This window comes from Sceloporus undulatus, chromosome 1, assembly GCF_019175285.1.
Source record: "Sceloporus undulatus isolate JIND9_A2432 ecotype Alabama chromosome 1, SceUnd_v1.1, whole genome shotgun sequence".
Lineage (NCBI taxonomy): Eukaryota > Metazoa > Chordata > Lepidosauria > Squamata > Phrynosomatidae > Sceloporus > Sceloporus undulatus.
This window is the reverse complement of record NC_056522.1, coordinates 67,359,405-67,380,664: the sequence shown is the minus strand read 5'-3', so window position 1 is coordinate 67,380,664 and position 21,260 is coordinate 67,359,405. Positions and strand designations below refer to the sequence as shown.

Here is a 21,260-nt window from a genome sequence, read left to right as displayed (position 1 = left end):
TGCTGCAGAGATGTAGGGGCCAAAAACTGGTTCCTGCCAAAGTTGCCTATTTATGTTTTATAGAATCACAAAATTTCTTATGCAGGGAGTGTGCTTTCAGAGATTCAAGGGTGTTATGCATAGATAAAGAGCTAGCAGTACTTTTTTTTGGTCTTTTGTAGAGTGATTCCATTAATATACCTACAGTCAGGCAGTGGGTATACTATCCAACCACAAACCACTCGAGGCAATAACAACAACTTCTCTTCTGAGTGCTCCAAAGAGATTACAGTGTAGGCTAATGCGTCTATAGTGGGTATGCTGTAGAGATTAACCACCACTCTGATCAATTACTAGTGTTATCAGATACTCTTAGTAGAATGTATACACCTAACAGCCACAAATCTGGAGAAGGGAACTCAGACAGTGAATCCATCAATGAGGTTCATTACCTCCCAATCTAATCCCCATGAGATTAAGGAGACCACTGAACAAGGTATCCATCTTTAGGCAGTTATAGAATAAGTTCTGAGAAGATGGCCTGAAGACAAGAGTCTTGTGCCATCCAGATGACAAGTTTTAATCAAATATGAGCTCATTGTGCAGTACTGAGCTGATTTGTGAAATCATAGAACAACCTTTCCACTGTCTTTAATCAACAAAATGCATGCATCACAGATGGGCACTAACAGTATTAGGAGGACTAGAAAGTGGGTTCATTGACCAGTAATGAACCTACAACTTTACTCTGACAGAAGATGGAGAAAATCAACAAAAGACAGTCTACTTTCAAGAAGAATGACTATTTGCTTATAGGTGATTATTACTCCAGGCTAATAACCTCTCAAACAGTAGGAATGAAAAAGTCACTTATAAACCGAAGGCTCATTTTGCAAGATAAAGCATCCCCAACACAATATATTATCAGACAATGGACACTAGTGGATAGGAAGACTCTTCCTCTTGTCATCACACAATACATTAAAGTTTGCGGTAATTGTTGTTAGTGGCTTTAAGCCTTGCCATTATCCTGCATTGCAAACCTACAAGCTGTTTCAGAGCCAGGAAGGGTCTGACATTAGGAGATGGCTACTTAGTAATTAGTCAAGTAAGGTAATTGGGAGATCTTTATACTAGCAGGCCACAGTGCTACACATGAGGGGGTCTGTCAACATTTAGAGAAATGTACATCACAAGATACATCAGGGTATTTAGTATTTTATTGCTATGGTTGATAACTCTTGAAATGCTTGCATGTATTTATTTCTTTTATATCCCATCTTTCTTCCAACATAGGATCCGAGGCAGCATACTGTAGAAGATTGGAGAAGGAGGTTCGGGTTGAGTGGGTGAGAGAGGAGGTAGACAGGAGGAAGGACCCAGAAGATGAGGGGCAGGCAGAAGAAGGGAGAGGAGGAAGACAGGCACAGGTAGAAGCACAAGCGGGCGACACGACCACACCCACGAAGGAGAAGGAGGATCCAGGAGGCGATATAAGGAATGAGGGTGAGGTGTTGAGGAGGAGACTATGTGGAAGAAGGGAGCATGGCAAGGTGGTAGGGAGAGCAAAAGAGCAGGTAACCAGGACTCCTCTCCGGTCGGGCTGTCCAATTAGCCTCCAGGCTTCTTATGGGTGTCTGTGAGTAGGGCTCCACCAAGCAGTACACCTAGTGTACCGTTGCTGGGAAGGGGTCCTTGGTGGCAAGCCCTGCAACCCTGGGTTTGGACGGATAGCCATCCCAACCTCAAAGGGACCTGGTGGGACATGAATGGAGAGTGTTGGGAGCATGGTCCGCATCCGGCAGAAAGAGAGAAAGCAGAGTTAGAGTATGCTGAGAAAGCTTTCAAATAGGATAGGATCGAGAGAAGGGGAAGGGCTAGGCCAAGGAACCCAGCAGTGATATACCCTGAAGAATGAGAACTGAGTGGCCCAATGATGCAATTCGGGCCCAGTCATGGTTCTGTACCGTTTTGCTTGGTGGAGTGAGATTACTATCTCATTAAAGTTTTGTTAATTTTTTGCTACATCAATGCTGGGCTCACGTCATGGAAACTCAGGGAAGTCTCCCTATCCCCAGGCCACAGGCTCTGCCCACATGTACATTTTAAAAGCACAATACAGTTTAAAAACTGTTAATATAAAAGTAAAAAAAACACCCCAATTTTTTATATTTAAAAAAAACCACAGAATTAAAAACAGCTTTAAAAAACGTTTAAAAATAATAAAATAAAACATTACATTCCCCCATTAAAACATTTAACTGCTGCATACACTAAAACCTAAAACCATTCTTAAATGAAAAGGTCTTTACTAGCTAGTGGAAAGACAGGAGGGACAGGCCAACCAGACTTCCTGGGAAAGAGAGACTTCCATAACTTGGGAGAAGTCATTGAGAAGGATTTTTCTCATGTCCTCACCAGATGTGCCTAGGATGGTGGTGGGACCAAGAGAGAACCTTCCCCTGCAGATCTTAGAGTATGGGCAGGCTTATATAGAAGATACAGCACATGAGGGAAAACAGACTCAGACTGAATCCAGAGAAAGCGGAAGTACTCGTGATAGGTTCCCCTGGCCCAGGGATGGCAGTGATTCCACCTGTTCTAAACGGGATCACGCTTCCCGTGAAGGACTCAGTACGCAGTCTGGGGGTGCTCCTTGATTCGTCGCTCCATCTTACATCTCAGGTGGATGCGACGGTCAGGAGCACCTGTTATCAGCTTAGGCTGATACGCCAGCTGCGTCCCTACCTGGGCCAGGGGGACCTTGAAACGGTAGTACACGCTCTGGTAACCTCTCGTTTGGATTTCTGCAATGCGCTCTACATGGGGCAACCCTCGTACCATACCCGGAAGCTGCAATTGATGCAGAATATGGCGGCAAGACTGGTCACTAATACACCTAGGACCAGTCACATAACACCGGTCCTTAAAGACCTTCACTGGCTGCCTATTCGCTTCCGGGCGCAATACAAGGTGTTGGTTATTACCTATAAAGCCCTAAATGACTTGGGCCCAGGGTACTTGGAGGACCGCCTCTCTCCGTACAATCCGCCCCGCACACTCAGATCAACCGGGAAGCAACTATTAAGCGTTCCGGAGGTCAGATTAGTTACTACCACCAGGAGGGCCTTCTCTACCTCGGCCCCCAACCTCTGGAACTTGCTTCCTGACGAGCTCCGCTCGGCCACCTCACTGAACCAATTTAAGAAGGGGTTAAAAACACACCTTTTCGAGCAGGCATACCCCTGACTCCTGACTCCTGATGTGCTCTCCCCCTCGTCAGCATTGTTGAGCTGGCATGAGATGTGGTTTTATTGCTGTAATTTGTGTTTATGATGTTTTGTATTTTGATGGTTTTTTATATTGTATATGTATATGTTGTTAACCGCTTTGATTTATAGAAAAGCGGTATATAAATAAATTATTATTATTATTATTATTATTATTATTATTATTATTATTATTATTGTGGCTTAAGCCACCACCTAGAGAGAGTCTTGTATCTATACCATAATGTAGCACACGTCTTAGAATGTGATGAAACCTCCCCCCTCTTTTCCAATTTTTTTTATTAAACTGTTTTTACTAAGAAGCTGACACCCATGTCTAACCAAGCATTCACAGATCATCTGCTGTTGCTGAGAAGGTAGGGGTGCAGTGGAACATGGAAATCAATTTTAGGCTGCATCAATAGCGGTATACTGTCTAGATCAAGGGAAGTAATAGTGCCACTGAATTCTGCTTTAGTTCTGTCTCCAGTTCTGGACACCACAATTCAAAAAGGGCATTGAGAAACTGGAGTTTGTCCAAAGGAGGGTGACTAAAATGGTGAAGGGTCTGGAAACCATGTCCTATGAAGAATGACTTCGGGAGCTAGGTGTTTTTAGCCTGGAGAAGAGAAGGTTAATGATAGTCCTGTTTAAATATTTGAAGGGATGTCATATTGAGGAGGGAACAAGGTTGTTTTCAGCTGCTCCAGAGAACAGGACATGGAACAATGGATGCAAGCTACAGGAAAAGAGATTCCACTTCAACATTAGGAGGAACTTCCTGACAGTAAGGGCTGTCCGACAGTGGAACAAACTCCCTCAGAGTGTAGTGGAGTCTCCTTCCTTAGAGGTCTTTAAACAGAGGCTGGATGATGGCTGTCTGTTGGGTATGATTTGATGGGGTTGGACTAGATGGCCCTTGGGGTCTCTTCCAACTCTATGATTCTATGATCATTCCTCCCAGCCTAGAGTCACACAATACTGTATATACTTATACCCCACTCACTCCCATGCCAGCATTTTCTGAAGATGACAGCGATAGATGCTGGCGAAATGTCAGGAACAAACTCTTCCAGAATGTGGCCACATAGCAGGGACGTAGCCAGGGGGGGGGGTTCTTGGGGTCCTGGACCCCCTTCCTTAGAAAAATGATGGTGCGTGCTGCTGCACCGCCACGCCCAAGCCCCATTATAATGGTGGCACTTAGTCTGCCCCCCCTTCCTAAAACCTGGCTACGTCCCTGTACATAGCCCCAACACCCCACAAAAATATGATGCTGGCCATGAAAGCCTCGTCTTCACATTGTAAATGCCATGCTTCTTAGTCCTGCTCCAAAGGGGGGGGGCTGTAGGACAGAAGAAGGGGGGCTGGGGATGTGTCCTGGGAAAGGAGGACGTGTCCTCCCTCCACCCATGAACCTGCTGGTCCTCTCCTCCTCCTCCATGCCTCGCCCTGGCAAGCAAGGAGGAAGGGAAGAGATCCCCCAAAGCCCTCCTGCGCCTGCAGCCAGAGAGTGGCGCTGCGCCTCCTCCTGTCCGGCTTGGCTTTGCAGAGGGAGCCGGCTGCAGATCACCTGCAGTAGCGGGGGAGCCGAGGAGGAAGGGCTCCTCCTCCTCCTCTTCCTCCTCTGTTCATCGCAGCTCCCCCCCCCCATCCCCAATGCTCTTGCAGGAACTGGGCTGAGGTGCCCTTTTGGTGCAGAGAAGGAGCGACCCGGCTCTGGGAGGCTCCCCCTTCCCTTCCCTCAGAAGAGCCAGCTGGGGGAGCATCCCTGGCAGGAGCAGCCTCCTCCTCCTCCTCCTCTCCACCTGCCTGCCAGCCGGACTCCCTCCCCAAGGCAGCCCAGGAGGAGCAGCAGCAGCAGCAGCAGAAGCAGCGGAGGAGGAGGCAAGCGGAGGGCCAGGAGCCATGGCCGAGATGGGCGACGGCGAGGACGAGATACAGTTCCTCAGGACTGTAAGCCCCTCTCGCCTCTCGGGGGGGGGGGGGGGGGGGGGGGGGGGGGGGGGGGGGGGGGCAGACACGTCCTCCTTTTCCCTAGGACACGTCCTCCATTTCAGCCCTCTTCTGCCCAGGAAAGAGTCCCAAATGCCCTCCTGTGGAGCAGGGCTCAGAAGCATGGCATTTGCATTTCCAAGAGTGTTTCCAGCTTTTCTAGATTGTCGTGTCCTACATTTTTTCTTGAATGTCCTACATTTATGGGAAAGGGGGGCTTGTGAGGAGGACATCTGGTCACCCTGCCCAGGGCCACCAGACACATCCTGCATTTGCACCTTTTTGTCTGGAGCAGGGCTCAGAAGCATGACATTTCTCTTTTCCAGGAGTGTTTTCCCAGGACATGTCCTCCATTTCAGCCCTCTTCTGCCCAAGAGGGATTCCCAAATCCTCTCCATTTGAAGCAGGACTCAAAAGCACGACATTTACGTTTCCAGCAGCAGTATTTTCAGCTTCTCTAGGGTGTCGTGTCCTACATTTTCCTCGAATGTCCTACATTTATGAGAGGGGGGGTTGTCGTCCCTTGCGATGATGACACCTGCACAGGGTGACCAGACTCGTCCTCCATTTCTCTCCAGGAGGGATCCCTCCAATGCCCCTCCATTTGGAGCAGGGCTAAGAAGCATGGCATTTCCCATTCCTCATTTGGCAATGTCCAGTATTTTCCCCTACATCTTGCCTTGTCCTCCTCGGCGGCGAGGACATCTGGTCATCCTGCACAGAGTGACCAGACGTGTCCTCCTTTTCCAGGACCTGACCAAATAAACAGCTCAGAAAATGTAAATGCCATGCTTCTGGAGTGATGCTCAAAATGGAGCACGCTTTGGGGATCCCTCCTGGACCGATGAAAATAGAAATGGAGGACGTGTCCTGAGAAAGGAGGACCAGGTGCCCTAAGCCCAAAGGAGAACAAGGCTGTGTGTAAAATGGAGGACCTTCCAGGAAAAAAATGGAGGATATTAGAAAATAATAATAATAATAATAATAATAATAATAATAATAATCTCACAGCCCTCCTAGAAAATGTAAATGTCCTGCTTCTGGAGTGATGCTCAAAATTTGAGAATCCCTCCTGGACAGAAGAAAGTGGGAATGGAGGACGTCTCCAGGGAAAAGAGGACGTGTCTGGTCACGTTGCCTCAGGGAGGACCAGACGTCCTCTAACCTCAAGGCACAGTAAAATGGAGGACCTTCCAGAATGGAGGATGTTAGGAAAAGAAAAAGCTCACAACACTCCCTAGAAAATGGAAATGTCATGCTTCTGGAGTGATGCTCAAAATGGAGGACATTTTGGGAAGTCCTCCTGGAGAGAAGGAAGTGGAAAGGCAGGAGGTGTTTGGGAATGGAGGACGTGCCTGGTCGCCTTGGTCCGGGAGGAAGCCACCGACAGACGCGGTGTGTTTGTGAGACAAGGAGCTCTGCGTGACAGGAATCCCGAAGAAGGAGGAGGGAGAGGGGGCTTTAGCGAGGAGTTTGCCTCGTCTGGAGACCCCACTCCCCCCTTGGCTTTTAGGGGGCTCAGGAGGGGAAGGGAGGGAGGTTTGGGGGATGAGCAGGAGGGGGAGACATGAGGCTTTTCTGTGGGAGTCTGGAATGGAAAGAGGGGAGCCTCTGCGAAACCCACAGAAGGGCCACCCGGTGCCCTAAAAGCTGAGGGAAAGGCGGGAAGGCGCCCATCACCTCAGGCTGGCCATGAGGGACAGTGGCTGGGCTAGCAAGGCAATGCCCCCAAGGAGAACAAGGCACTGCCAAATAACAACAACAACAACAATTTATTTTGCAGTGCCTTGTTCTGCTTTGGGTACCCTGCCTCGAGTCTTCAGGACAGGCTGGAAAGAATTATTATTACTATTATTGCTGTTATTATTGTTCTATAGTATTGTTATATTTCCTTCCAGCCTCTCCTCAAGGCTGGAGGCAGGGGACCCAAAGGAGAACAAGGCACTGCAAAATAAATTGTGATTATTATTACATTTCTTTCCTGCCTATCCTCAAGGCTCCCGGCAGGGTACCCAACATGTTAAAAATACAAAACACAATGACAGAAAGAAAGAAAGAAAGAAAGAAAGAACACAAAACTACCAGTTAAAATGCAACACAACCACGAACATGCACTCATGCAATACGTTCTTGAAACTGTGCCCATAAAATATCATGGTTTGAAACCAACAACAGTGGAGGACAGTGGTCTCATGAAAGCCAAACAAACACCCCCCTAGAGATGTGCATACCAGGCTTCTTCCTCTTGTTCAAAATGGAGGACCTTTTGGCATTCCTCCTGGATGGAAGGTGGAAATGGAGGACCTGGTCTAGGGAAAAGAGGACATGCCTGGTCACTCCAAAGGGCATCAGGATGGTTTCCTCCAGCGTGCCTCTTGTGCAGTGAAGCTAGAATGGGTCGATGCCTCTTTCCCTCTTCTCCTTCCCTTCTCTTTATTGGTGTCATGAATCATGCCCCAGTTTATTGCTAGTAGGTGACCAGGGACAGGTTAGTTCATGTTATTTGGACTCCGAGTCATTGGCAGCCCCCCTTCCCTCCAACGGTCCCTCTCGCCTTCAGACCAGCCTCTGTGTACTGCAGATATTTCACCAAGCAGCATTGCTCAGCCAAAAGGCTGCAAGAGTGGCTGCATCCGCACTGCAGAAATAATCCAGTATGACACCGCTTTAAGTGCCATGGCTCAAGGCTATGGAATTCTGGGAATGGTCATTTGTGCCGCAACAAATGACCATTCTCAGAATTCCATAGCCTTGAGCCATGGCACTTAAAGTGGGGTCAAACTGGGTTATTTCTACAGTGCGGATGCAGAAAGTACATTTTCTCTTCTGGCAAAAACACTTAAGCTTTTTTCTCTCTGAACCAGTCTTACCATGCAATCATACACATTTCTGTTCAGAAGCAATTCCTATTGAGTTCACTGAGACTTCATTGTGTTCAGGATTGCAGCCACAGTGAGATGCTGAGGAGAAACAATCCCTCTTCCTAAAATGAAGACATTTTCAACTGCTGCACCATTGCTTTCCTAAGTCCTGTGTTAGGACTGGAGCTACTGGCCATTCTGGAGCATGGGTCCTAATATCTCTTAATATCTGGAAGGTCATTCATGGCTCTTATATATCTGTTCTTATTAAGCTGTCCTAAATTGTGTTTAAAATAAAGAATGGGCACAGCCCTAATAGAGTTTTACAAATGTGTTTGGTTGTATGTTTTGGGTTATGGGTTCAATTCCATGCTAGATGTTTACAGGTTTTGGGAACTGTGTAATATTACGCTTGGATTATTATTATTATTATTATTATTATTATTATTATTATTATTATTATGTAATGGGATCTGTAGTGAAAACAGTGGGTTGCAGGAAGTGCTTGTGAAAGTGATCGAAAAAAGGAACAACACTCAGTTCTAGTGCTTTTATGCTGGTTTTGTTCTATCTCAGGATTTTGAAGTTGCCAGAGAGGCTGCTTTGGATCATTTTCTAGTCCTGTTGTTTTCTCCATATGGTGCTTGTGTGTGTGTGCCTTCAGGTTGCCTGTCGATTTATGGCGACCTCATGCTTACCTGCTCCATAAATGCTTGTTGATGCTTCAGAAATATAACCTATTGATTAGGATACAGCTCTTATGCAATTTTGAAAGAACAATGATAAAACTAGAAACTTTTCCTGTCTTAAATAGGCTTGCTTTCGAAATACTTGCTTAGACTCCAGTAATCTTAAAGCTACCAAAAGATTTACATAGGCGAGGTTTTCTTCTTACCGCCTGTTCCAGTTGCCCCAACTATTCGGGAAGGCTTATGCAATTACAGGCTTACTGCAGGTTAAACATAAGTGAAATCATGAGGTGATGTTATCTGAATACTTGATAGGAAAAAGTGGTAACATGCATGCTAATGTCTCTGGACATATAAAGTAATGTTTGAGCTACGGCACTCAACAGCAAAAGCGCATTACGTAAAGCCACTCTTCTGGTTATGTATTTGGGGCTGGAAGTAAAGATCTGGAAATCCCAGCTGGGGATTATCTTTTTAAAACCATCAGAATGTCTCATTGGTAACATTAGCGACCTTGAATGGGGCAAATTATAAAAATGGGAAGATTTTCATGTAGGATTCTGTCAGAGCTGGGTGAAAAGCGAGCCCCAAAAAGCAAGGAGGCCCCCTCCTGATTATTACTTTCTTTCCTTCCTTTAATCTTGCCAGCCATTTGTGTGTCGCATGCATTTTTCTGACTGTATCACAACAGTAAGGTATCTTGTGTCCCATTGCTGTGTAGAATTTTTTAAAAATGGCACGTACTGTGAGCACTGCAATGGCATAAGCATATTTGTTTATGATGTAGGTGCTGTTGTATAATAGTATTTTTTTTTTAAAAACCCAGGTACCATCTACAGTACTTCAGATGTACTTTTTGTAACCTTCAGAGTAGTTACAGTGGATGATTCTGGTTTTAAATCCAACCTCACAAAGGGATTTATGTTGTGTCTTTAGATAGTTCACCATCTTTATTTTGTTTTACTTTTTTCTTGCTCTTTTACCATCCTAGGTAGCAGTGATGATGCAGAATGTGAAACTACACAGTTTATTATATTGTTGCTAATAAATATTCTCACTGTGGTTTGATGTGATCTGTAAGAAGACATAATGGCTACTGTCTAAGAATTAGCCAGAAACACCCCCTTTCCTTAGTGTTCATAGTGTGCCATATGCACACTGACTAAGGGACAAGCAAGCGATTAATTTAAATGGAATATCTTTACCTAGCTTTTTGTTCTTCTCTTAAGCATTTTAACCTAAAGAGAACTGAGAGCAAAATGAAGGTTTTTAGCTTAGTTTTTGTATGATATTAGGCCATTTGTGAGACCTGGCTCAGAAGTGCTAATTTAACAGTAGAGACATAATGGAATTGTTATTATATTTTAATAATTGTTTCTCTTTCCTAATTCCATGAACAAACAGCAACACCCCCCTTCCTTCAGCACCACAATTCACATGACTTGATATACCTTTTCCATTGCAGTGTAAGAAGTGAAAGCATATGAAATGAACTGTACTAAATGCATTTTATATTGTCTACTCAGAATATACCTTACAGAATACCCAAATGTTTTGAATGTACTTAGTAAGAGATAAAAACTGCTCAATCTTCTTTATGTCATCATTTGTGTCACCATGGATAGAACTTTGCTTTCACCAGAACTCTTGAATTTTTAATTCTGCTTACCCACCACCTCCTGTTTTGTTTTTATGTTACTTCTATCCTCTTCAGTTTTGTAAATAGCTAAGAATCACTTAGATACGTTGTTAATTTTACATTGCCATGGTTGCATCACTGATTTAATTTTTGATTTTGTTTGGTAATTGCTTAAATTTTTAGTGTCTAAAATTTATTTATCTTTTTTTTTTTTTTGAAGAAAAGCCTTGTTCAGTAGATATAAAAAGATTAGACATTGGCTGTATGTAGCCATGATATTAAGCCACATCTCAGTGCTATGACCTAATGAGGTAATCATCATATTAGTGATGTGGATTTTCCATGATAGTAATAATAACAGCAATGTACTGTGGGTTTTCCAGGCATCATCATCATCATCATCATCATCATCATCATCATCATCATCATCATCGTCGCATATATCACTTTTTCTCCTACCCTGAGAAGTTAAAATTAAAATGGATACAGATAAAATTTCATAGAGCCTGGGAGCATTCACTGAGAAAACTTTTCCCATGATACCACCAGACATGTCCATGAGGGTGTTAGAACAGAGAGAAGGACTTCCCTAAAGATCTCATGAGCAGGCTCATATGTGAAAATATGAAGATATAGCTGTGTTAGATTCTCAGTGAATCTCAAAGGTGCTACAAGATCTCTCCACATGTGAGAATATGGTCCTTCAGATAATTTGAAATCAAGCCCCATAGGGCTTCCTGAATCGTAAGCATTTTGAATAGTGACCAGAAACGGACTAGTACTCAGTAGAGCTGTTGTAAAAGGGGAGTTGTATGCTCCCTATAACTAGCTCCAGTCAGTAATCTGGCTTTGTGGCATCCACAGATTTGTTTTTATATACTGTGTTTCCCTGAAAATAAGACACCATCTTATATTTAATTTTTCTCAAGAAGACACACTATGCCTTATTTTCAGGGGATATCTTATTTTTATTAAGTATGGTACAACAATCTATATTTATTCAAATATAGTTAAGTCTTCTTCTGGAACATTGTCATAACTCTCCAAACCCGGAATTCCATCTTGAATTTCTTGCGACTCAATTTCGTTTAGAACCATTTGCCCCTATCTTTGCATTTCATTCCAGTTATGTGAAAGTTGAATCAAATTATTTGACTTTTAATCAAGTTTAAATATCTGAATATAATCCAAAGGTCTGAGTTACGTCCATCAATGAATTGATTTTAAAGTAGGTTCAAAAAGAAGATGCTTCTTGTTTTTGTCCCTTGGTATACACTATTCAACATGCCCTATTTAGCCAGTAGAACAGGATAATAAATATGCATGTCAGTACCTCAGAGATGGGGATGGCCTTATTCAGTCAGTTTTAAAATGGCAGTTTATGGGTTTGTGTAAAAGACCCAAGTTTCAAAAAACACCTTTATAGTTGCATTTATCCTTAGAATTAGCAGAGGCTCAAAAGTTTTGCTGAGAAGTGGATACTTTTATTCAGTAAACTTATATATTTGGTGTAATATACCTGTTGTCAAAATGGCAAAGACATGTGTCCCCAAATAGCTGAAATGGGTAGAAACTGGAGGTAGTGTGGTTAAGAAAGATATTGTGTGTGTATGTGTGTATAATAATAATAATAATAATAATAAAATTTTATTATTTATATATCACTTTTCCGCAGATCAAAGTGGTGTACAAACAATTAAAAAACCATAAAAAGTACTCAAGTAAAATTTAGTGGAGCATGTGCTGCTTAGACTTTAGTTGGTCATCTAATTGCATCACACACCATCTCTCAGCATGTTTAACAACATCTTTGTAGGTAATTGTCTCAATAGTTCTATGTGAGCCTGTTTGAGCGCTAAGATCTTCAGGAAAGGGTCTTCTCTTTGTCCCACTAACTTCTTGGGGTCGTTTAGTCAGAACAAGGGAAAGGGCCTTCTTGGTGGCTGCTCCTGGACTTTGGAACTCCCTCCCTTATGGAGGCTAGGAGAGTTCTCTTTTTATTCTTCCAATGGCAAGAATTGGGCTTTTAGAAATTGACTGTGTTGGGATTTTAATGGCATGCTGTGCTCCTTGGTTGATTTGTAAAATTTCTCTTTTAATAAATTTTAAATGGTTTTAATTCTATCAATGGTTTAATTGTTTAAAAAAATAACATATTTATATCTAACATACCTATGCTTTTAATCTGTACTGGTTTTAACAATTTGTAGTCAGAAATGATTTGAAGATACACAACACCACCACCAAGAAAACCATCTTGAGTTCCATGATTGGAAAAAAGGTGTGATATTTAAATAGTGATTTACCTGTTTTGTGGGTAATTATCACTGTGTTGCAGATTTTCCCTAGTGAGTTATGACTAGGGTGGTACTGGACTTTGGAGTTAAGGTTTATTTTTTTCATACTGGTATGGGGGTAAGCGGAAGAGGCCTTTAAACAAATCACCAACACTATAGAGGAGGAAGGGGAGTTCCAGTTTACAGGCCTCATTTGGCCTACTGTGTATTAGGATTTGGCTATTTGGGGGCACACTATTCCTTATGGAAGACGATTCCCCACTATTTCAATTCAGACATAATGGTAGATATCACATTTGAGCCATGCATTCTTCCTAAGTGTAGAATATTATTAAATGTTGTCCCGCTTAGGTTATTTTGATTTAAATTGTTTTTATGTCATGAGCTCATGAGATTTTCCCTTTGCTTTTAGTTTCTATCTATCTTCGATTATAAGAAAACTTTCTTAATTTGAAGCAAATGGGGTTCACTTACACTTTGGCAGATGTAGAATGGCCTTTCCTATTTGACAAACCACTTGTTCATGTTACATCTTTAGTTCATGGGCCAGGTGAAGACGGAATTTCAACTGGCAGTCATTCCAGCCTAGTTGGAAGATAATTTGGATCCAGTGGGGTGCTGTCTGCCGTAGGAGCATCTTGAGTGTTTAAGGAAGTAGGTAGAGTGTTAGCTATCAGTCAACAGTACCCTGATCTTGCGACAAAGTTGATCGTTTTGAGCCAAAGAAACTTATAGACAAGTTCAGATGATGATGATGATGATGATGATGATGAATGTCAGAACTAACAGCATTTCTGTGTGACAGACTCATAGTACTAAAATATGAACTGGACTTGTCCCTGAAATCCAGTTGTTGTTTTTTTAAAAACAAACAAACAAATTCTGTCTTTGAAAGAGTTGCCTTAAATGTCCAATGTATTTTGCCGAGAAATTGAGAAATACCAAAAAATATTTAAGCCAGCCTCAGATTGTGCAATCCTGTGGTAGTCTTGTATATGATGTCACTGTGTTTTGTGGCTTGGTAAATCTTTAGTGAATAAATAAATTGTACTCACTCCTTTTTCATACCCAGCGCTAGGCATATTGCATGATATGATGATATTATCACAGTTGGAGCTATGGCTGATGACCAGATGGTAGCCCTGAATCAGTGTGTCTGTACTTCTAGTTCCAAGGCAGGATAAGCTGCAAAGCCACTGTATTCCACAGAAGTAGTGCTATTCCCACTTATATTTCTGATAATGCTTATGTCATGGATACATACAGTTTAGACTTATGGATAAAGAGAGGAAGGATATTTCAGGTGAAAGAGAACTCTTGGCTTCCCTGAATGGCATTAGGTCCGTCTTACCTCCCCAACATGCAAGAGAAGATAAAGATAATTGATTTTACAACCAGAGGTATTCAGGAGTAGGGAGCTGAGCAGCTTCCAGAGAGGGAATTGAAACTGAACAGTCAGTGGCCTTGCATGATACAGTATGCTTTCACCAGGTCTCTTAACAACTTACAAATGTGCATATAAGTGAAAATCTGGTCTTTCAGATATATTTCCAGAAAGAAAATGAGAGGAGGGGGGAATTTGTTTTACTTAGTTTCTTGCCATCATCTGTTATATGACAGTTAAAGCACATTGTGCTGGGAGGAAACAATTTTAATGGTTTATAATAACTATTTATTTGAGGTATTTATTCTCCACATGTTAGTGAAAAAGTGGAGCTAACAAAGTAAGCAGTAGGATAACCTATGCCTTCAGGCTTACATTGTAAATTTAAGACATGACATAGAAGAAGGAATAGGAGTCTGTCGAGATGTGACAGTTGAAAGGCCTAAGGCAGCTGATATCAGCAGAGGTCAAGGGATAGCTCTTCTCTTCTTTTCCTCAGCTTACAACCTGCTATACTGGCTTCCAGCAGAATTAGTTATTTTCTGTTGGTTCTGCATCTATTTATTTGAATCTAATAGCAACAGCCATTGCACTGTGCTGCAATACTGGTTGGATAGTATTGAACTGTTCTGTATAACCAAATAATGTGCAGATCTTTTAGTTAAAATTCACAGGTGCTGCAAAGCTTGAAATGTAGGATTTTTTTTTCAAGGAATAAATACATTTTGTTTCACAACACAAGTATAAAATGCCATAGAAATTATATGCAATAAGTTTTTAAAATATAAAGGATTTGATTTTGGCAACTGTGTATGGGTGTGTGAATAAAGCTGCAAGACATTTTTGTGATATTTAAATACAATTCAGCATTATTTTTAACTGAAGAATAAAGGTACTGAGCATTGTGACAATTTAAATGACTGAATATATTTAAACAGAAACCTTTTGTTTATATTTTTCTGTCTAGTTTTGTGCTGCCCTGTAGCACTGAGATTTTTTTCACAACTGGCTGTTTGTTACATATAGGTACTTATGCCTTTTTGTTTTTTAAGTAGTCCATCTACCAATATATATTTTCAGCCAGTGTGTTGAAGTCTGCCAATATGTTTGTCTGGTTTTTGATTTGTGCTGCTACCACCAAAAGAGCCTTGTTTCATTCTAGTGGCTCTTTGGAGAATTGTTGCTTCAGCACTTGGCAGGGTGTACTAATGAAAAGCAAAGGCCTCTGTACTGAGAATGAGTTGGAGCCATGCAGAAATCAAGGCACAATGTTCTTTTCTCTTTTGCTTTATACATCCTTAGCATGTATTTGACCCACATCTGCTTAAACTTCCCTCCTCCTTGACAATTGACTAGAAAAAGTTCAAGATTAGGAAACAGAGAAGAATACCTTGGCCTTTCTAATCAGGATTTATTATACAGAAGCATGATTCTATGATTAACCTATATAAAGACATTTGTAAGCAAACCAAAAGCATATTCATTAACAAGTGGAGAAACAAATTTCAAGACAGAGGTCATACAACAGATTTGTAACAACAAAAGTCAAAGTTCTTGGACTCCTACTTAATTGAGGTTGATTGATCTAAAACATAATCTTATATATATATTTATTCAGAAATAAATCCAGTTCTGTGTTGTTGCTTTTTAGTAACAGATTTTGAAAATTTGTAAATTTGTCAAGCTAGGGAGACAGTTGCTGGGAAGACTGAGGTTTCTCCTACTGTAGTAATTACTATATTTTAATTCTTTCAAAGGGAGGGTTTCAAACTGGGGTTTTCCCCTTTCATTGAAGTCCACTTCAGATGTTACAGTTTGGTTGGAGAGCACTAAAAAAAAAAAGAAAGAAAAAAATGAGTGATCTTTGGTGGGGGAAGCAGTTCCCCATGTGAATTTGACAGTTATAACTACACCCAGCATAGCAATACTTTGGCATAATTTCAACAGCTGCACCCATTAAAGAGTCTACTTGACATAATGACTTTTCATTTGGAAGGATATTCATTTGGTCTATTTTTCTGGAATGGTTAACAAATACATATTTAAAGTCCAATTTTAATGCTGTACACTGATGTGGCTGTTGGTTTTTCTGCTGCAGAATGGGCTTTGTTTCTTGTGTTTTCACATCTTTGCTGTTACATATCTGGTTCCTACCTAGTGTGGATTTTCATTCCTTTTCCATGATTAGGGCAGTTTGTTTTCTTTTTGCTGTAAATAAATTATTTAGTTACGAAAACATATCCATGGGTAGCCATGTGGGCCCTATAACAACAGCATCTTGGCAAAATGCAGGCCTGTGAATAAACATCATCATATTTTCCCCTCCTGTATGATTTTTAGCACTTTTGCCTGAAGAAGCCAGTGGAGCTTCAAGACTTGCAGCATATATTTTGTACATTTTTAGTGGCCCAATAAAAGTAACACAATAAAAGTAATAAAAGTGAATTTTGGATGTCATTGTACTTATTTATTCATGTTTATCCTTCTTTAGTGCCCTGTAAAAGTAACTTTATTTTAGATTCAAAGTGTTGCTATGGATAGAGAGAGTAGCTTCATGATGACCACAAGATCATCAAGTCAGCATTATAAAGTCCATCCTATGAGCAAGGTATTATACCATTGTCATGGTTTAACCAAGCTAGACTTCAAGTCACAGTTAAAGTCAAGTTAGATTTCAAGTCAGCTTGTTGTGTGCGTGCTATACAGTCAGATGTGTAATTTTGATCTTCCTAGGCTGTCCAGTTTCACCGCATTTCATCCACATGATAACTGCAGAGTTTTGTATTGATGGGAACTGGGGAAACTGTTGAGTAAATGTCATCAAATGTGCTGTGATAATGCATCAAATGTGATTTGTTCATATTTATTTTCTATATACAATAGACTTTGCAGAGTGATGATTAAGAATACAAAAGGATTTTTTAAAAAGTTATCTGACCTACATATGATGGATATTTCAACAAAACTGATGGAAAAACAAAAATAATGTGCAAAATACCATTATCACCAGTGTTACAATGAGTGTAGTGCTTATGCAGGAATCTTTAAAGCAGTGGCATACAATACAACAGATTTTCTTCCCTCCTCCTTTTACACTTCGGAGGAAAGAGGAGACCTCTGTTTGTACTTACCAGGCATGGATAACTCTTGCCATTATGGGACAGCAACTTCTATAATCTCTGACCACTGGCTCTGCAGGCTAGGGCTGATGGGAATTGAACTCAAAGGCATCTAGAGGGCCACAGTTGCCCACCCTTGCAGCATACCTATCCCATATATGTAGGCCTCTGTGCTTGGTCAAGGAACAGGAGCTATGAACTGTGTGCCTTCATGTACAGTGGTACGTAGGCTGGGAAACTGCCATGAAAACTATGTTATGGTAAGTGTGGTTCCTCCACATGCAGGACAGGTCTAGATCAAGCCTACACTTTATATTTTATTCATTCATTTTATTTATTAATTCAGTTTATATCTCACCTTCTCAAGAATGGGATTCAAGGTATTCTTTACTATTATTTATATTTTTCTTGGCCATTCCACAGAAACCTCAACATTATGAAAAGGTTTGTGGCACTAGAAAGGATGATACATTTATTAGAGCACAAACCTTCATGAATTAGAAGACACTTCATCAGATTTATCATTTGGGAGGAATACTTGTATATGATTATGAATGGGTAAAAAAAAAATTAAGACCATGAATTAGAACAAAATGCAAAAAAAAGAAAAAAGTCTGACAATTTGAACTGGCAAATCACAATAGGCTTTTTGGTTGTGAAGTTTGGGATTGTGCTTCAGAGAAAGAGTAACTAGAACCAACATTTTGAGGCTTTAGGGAGGGCAGCAAGACTCCCTAGCAATGTGGCCATTGTTTACTGGTGACAGATTTACCTGCTTTGAAAACATTAGTGATTAAAGAATCTTTGTTGCTAAACCCATAATCCTTTATGGTAATCCAGTTAATGCTGCATGTTAGAATTTGTAAATCTTCAGGATTTGATGGAGTGTGTTTGTGTGTGTGTGTGTGTGTGTGTGTGTGTGTATTTGGTGTAGAGGTATGGCTGTTATTTGTTTGCACGATAAACCTTTTTGTTTATGATTTAGCACAGCCTTTGTTGGTAGTATACCGCAGATATTTTGTTAGATGAGAGATAGAATGACATAATTTATTCATGTTTTTACACTCACCCTCTTTGCTTTCTCTGTCTGAATGAAAAAGGGCATGACACAGAAAAGGTAACTAATGATATAAGCCCAGCCTGTTTCTGTGAATAGATTAAAAATGTTTACGCGGCAGTATACATCTTTTTTGAAAGCAGGTTTTTGAGTGCATTTTCACACCACCAACACAACCTAACAGTTTATCTCTGAACAAGCATTGCCTGCTTTTGAGAATGTCTATATCCAGAAACCAGACCTTCCTATTTAATGGCATTTCTTGTAGGAACAAGAAGATGACATCTTGGAGAGGCAGATAAAATTAATGGAAAACCATAATATGGAAGTCCACATAATGGAGGATACCTTTTATTTGTATATAATTTGTGGTCTCCGTATAAACACTCAAATCTACTTTATGTAGATTCTTATTTTTTTTCAGACATTGTATTTGTTAGTCTGTATAGTACAGTGTTTACAATAGCAGTGTTCACAACAGTAAGTTAGACTCAAAACATTCTAAACATTCAATGCGTTTAAGTGAACAGTTGTATCATATATCCTCTAAAATTGGAATTTGAATGTTTTAGATCCCACTGACATTATTGTTTCTGCAGATCAGTACACACCTTGACTTGTTCTGAATAACAAATTTTAGCAAGCCTACAGCTTGGGACATTAGTGAAAATTGTCTGATTTGTTTCCTTGTGTGTTAATGAGCTCAACATTTGTATTAATGTTTAGTTGCTGTCTGATATCAAGCTCATCCCCATTAGGGTGACTCTATGGCAACCCTATTGTGAAGTTTTCTGGGACTCAGAGTGTGACTTGCCCAAGGTCACCCAGTGGTTTTCCATGGCTGAATGGGGAATCAAACCCTAATCTGCCTAATTCTACTCTAGTGCTCAAACCACTATACTACACCAGCTCTTTGTATTAATATTAGTTTGTTCTCATATTTTCCATCCTATCTTGATTTTACTGGCTCTTAACTCTTGTCATAATGACTCATGAACCAGGACTTGACCTACATCATTAGCTTCTTATTCCTCTTCCACCATTTCATGAACAGGCAAACTGATTAACCAGTTAGGCCTTGTTAAATGTTACACTTGTTTCCCCAATAGATTCAGTTCTTATTCTGCTAAAAAAAACCTAACATTGTTAGCAGTTATTAGCTTACAAATTAACGTTAGTGTAATTAATTAGCATAAATGATTTTTCAAACTCCGAGTAAGCCTATTGCTGTCCAACACAGATGAAGTACTACCTGGGGGAGGGGGGGAATTACAGGGTGTAAATTTAGAAAATAAACAAAGCAAAACCAGGAACCAGAAAAAAACCATACTAAGTTTATACTAAATTTATACTATGCATTTAGAAAGAAACACACAAACAAAAATACCCAGAAGCCAGAAATTTATTACAGTGTAATACATCTAAGTATAACTATACAGAGTTTCTGTCCATGGTGCTGCAATGCTCTGTAGAAAAGTCACTGGTGATTTCTGATCTCAATTCTGAATTATTTTCATGTCTTTCATAACCCATATTTACATTCAAATATAGAAAATGTGATCACCATGGTACTGTAAATCTTTATGGCCCGTACAGTTAGCCCTCCATATACACTGATTATTTATCAATGAATTCAACCACCTATGGCTTCAAAATATTAATACATATACAGTCAGCCCTCCGTTTTCATGGGAGATCCATTCCTGACCTCCCTGCAAAAATGGAGACTTGCAAATCTTCAAGCCTCATAAACTTGAATGGGGCGTATGCCTGCGCATACCCTCAAGTGTGTGTGGGGTGTGCACCATGAGGGTGTGCTCCATTGAAAATAATGGAGGTCACCCCCCGGGAATATTCAGGACCACGGACTATAAGTCCATGAGAAAGGAGGGGCAAATTCCAAAAACTGAGTCTTAATTTTGCTATTTTATATAAGGTCTGCCATTTCACAATACCATTGTATTTAATGGGTCTTGAGCAGTCACAGATTTTGATATCCACAGGGGATCCTGGAACCAAACCCCAGTAAATACCAAATGACCACTGTAATGCAACTTTTTCCAAGAAGAGATTACAAGGCAAACTCTTTAAAAATTCATATGTATGGTTTAGGAAGTTATATGTATGAGCAATATTCAAGCATATAAGTTTTATTTTGCTCTGGACTATTAAGTTGCTGTTTTAAGTTTTAAGTTTTAATCAGTAGTAATATGGTTCTATTTTTAAATGAGCGTGTTGCAAAAAAGTGCCAGTTTTCCTTTTACTGCTACTTTATCAATATAGTTGTTGTGGACAGGGAGATGAAATCAAACTTGAGATCTAAAACTTCTGATCTCCAATCTAACATAAAACAGTTTGCCTTGGATTATGGAAGGAAATTCACAGAAGGAAAGCATCCTGTCCTCCCTTTCACCTTCACTCCAAAGCCTCACTGGAGAATTTGAATGACCTTTTAAACAGCACAGGATGGGATGCAAAACTAAGGTCCAAAACACACTGGAGAAATAATCCAGTTTGAGATGATTTCTGCAGTGTGTTTTGGACTTTAGTTGTACATCTGAACTACCATCTGTAAGACTGGTCTGTTATACACATATTGGAGTCTTTAAGTTTGAGCTGAGTGTAACTAGGAGGCATTTTTGTTGTTTTAATAAAGGTGCAGTCCATTTTAATCATTATTGTTGATGAGTTCCTTGACAGTCAGTTAGAAGGGAAGCTTCCCTTTGCATTAAAAGGACTGGAAGTAAATGACTAGGCAGTACAATAAAACAATGATAATGTAATGATGTCATATTTCCCTTACAAGTTTCCTGGAGAACAAAACACTTCCTTTTTTTATGATCTTGGATGTACATAGTTCACCCATCCATATTTTCCTTATTCTGGGAGCCCCCTGAAATGTCATATGCTATACATTCCAGATAATAATAATAATAATAATAATAATAATAATAATAATAATAATAATAAT

The 21,260-nt window shown here is 40.6% G+C and overlaps 1 protein-coding gene across 4 annotated transcripts in view; it reads left to right on the top strand.

Moving 5' to 3' along the window:
- Window positions 1-4,922: 4,922 nt before the first annotated feature.
- RYR2 (ryanodine receptor 2) overlaps window positions 4,923-21,260 on the top strand; it is a 406,736-nt gene continuing 390,398 nt past the window's right edge. For all 4 annotated transcript variants that reach the window (XM_042470214.1, XM_042470205.1, XM_042470232.1 and 1 more), the window contains exon 1: window positions 4,923-5,204. In XM_042470214.1, coding sequence (XP_042326148.1) covers window positions 5,157-5,204 — 48 coding nt within the window. In that variant the 5' untranslated portion in view covers window positions 4,923-5,156. The remainder of the gene's footprint in view (window positions 5,205-21,260) is intronic.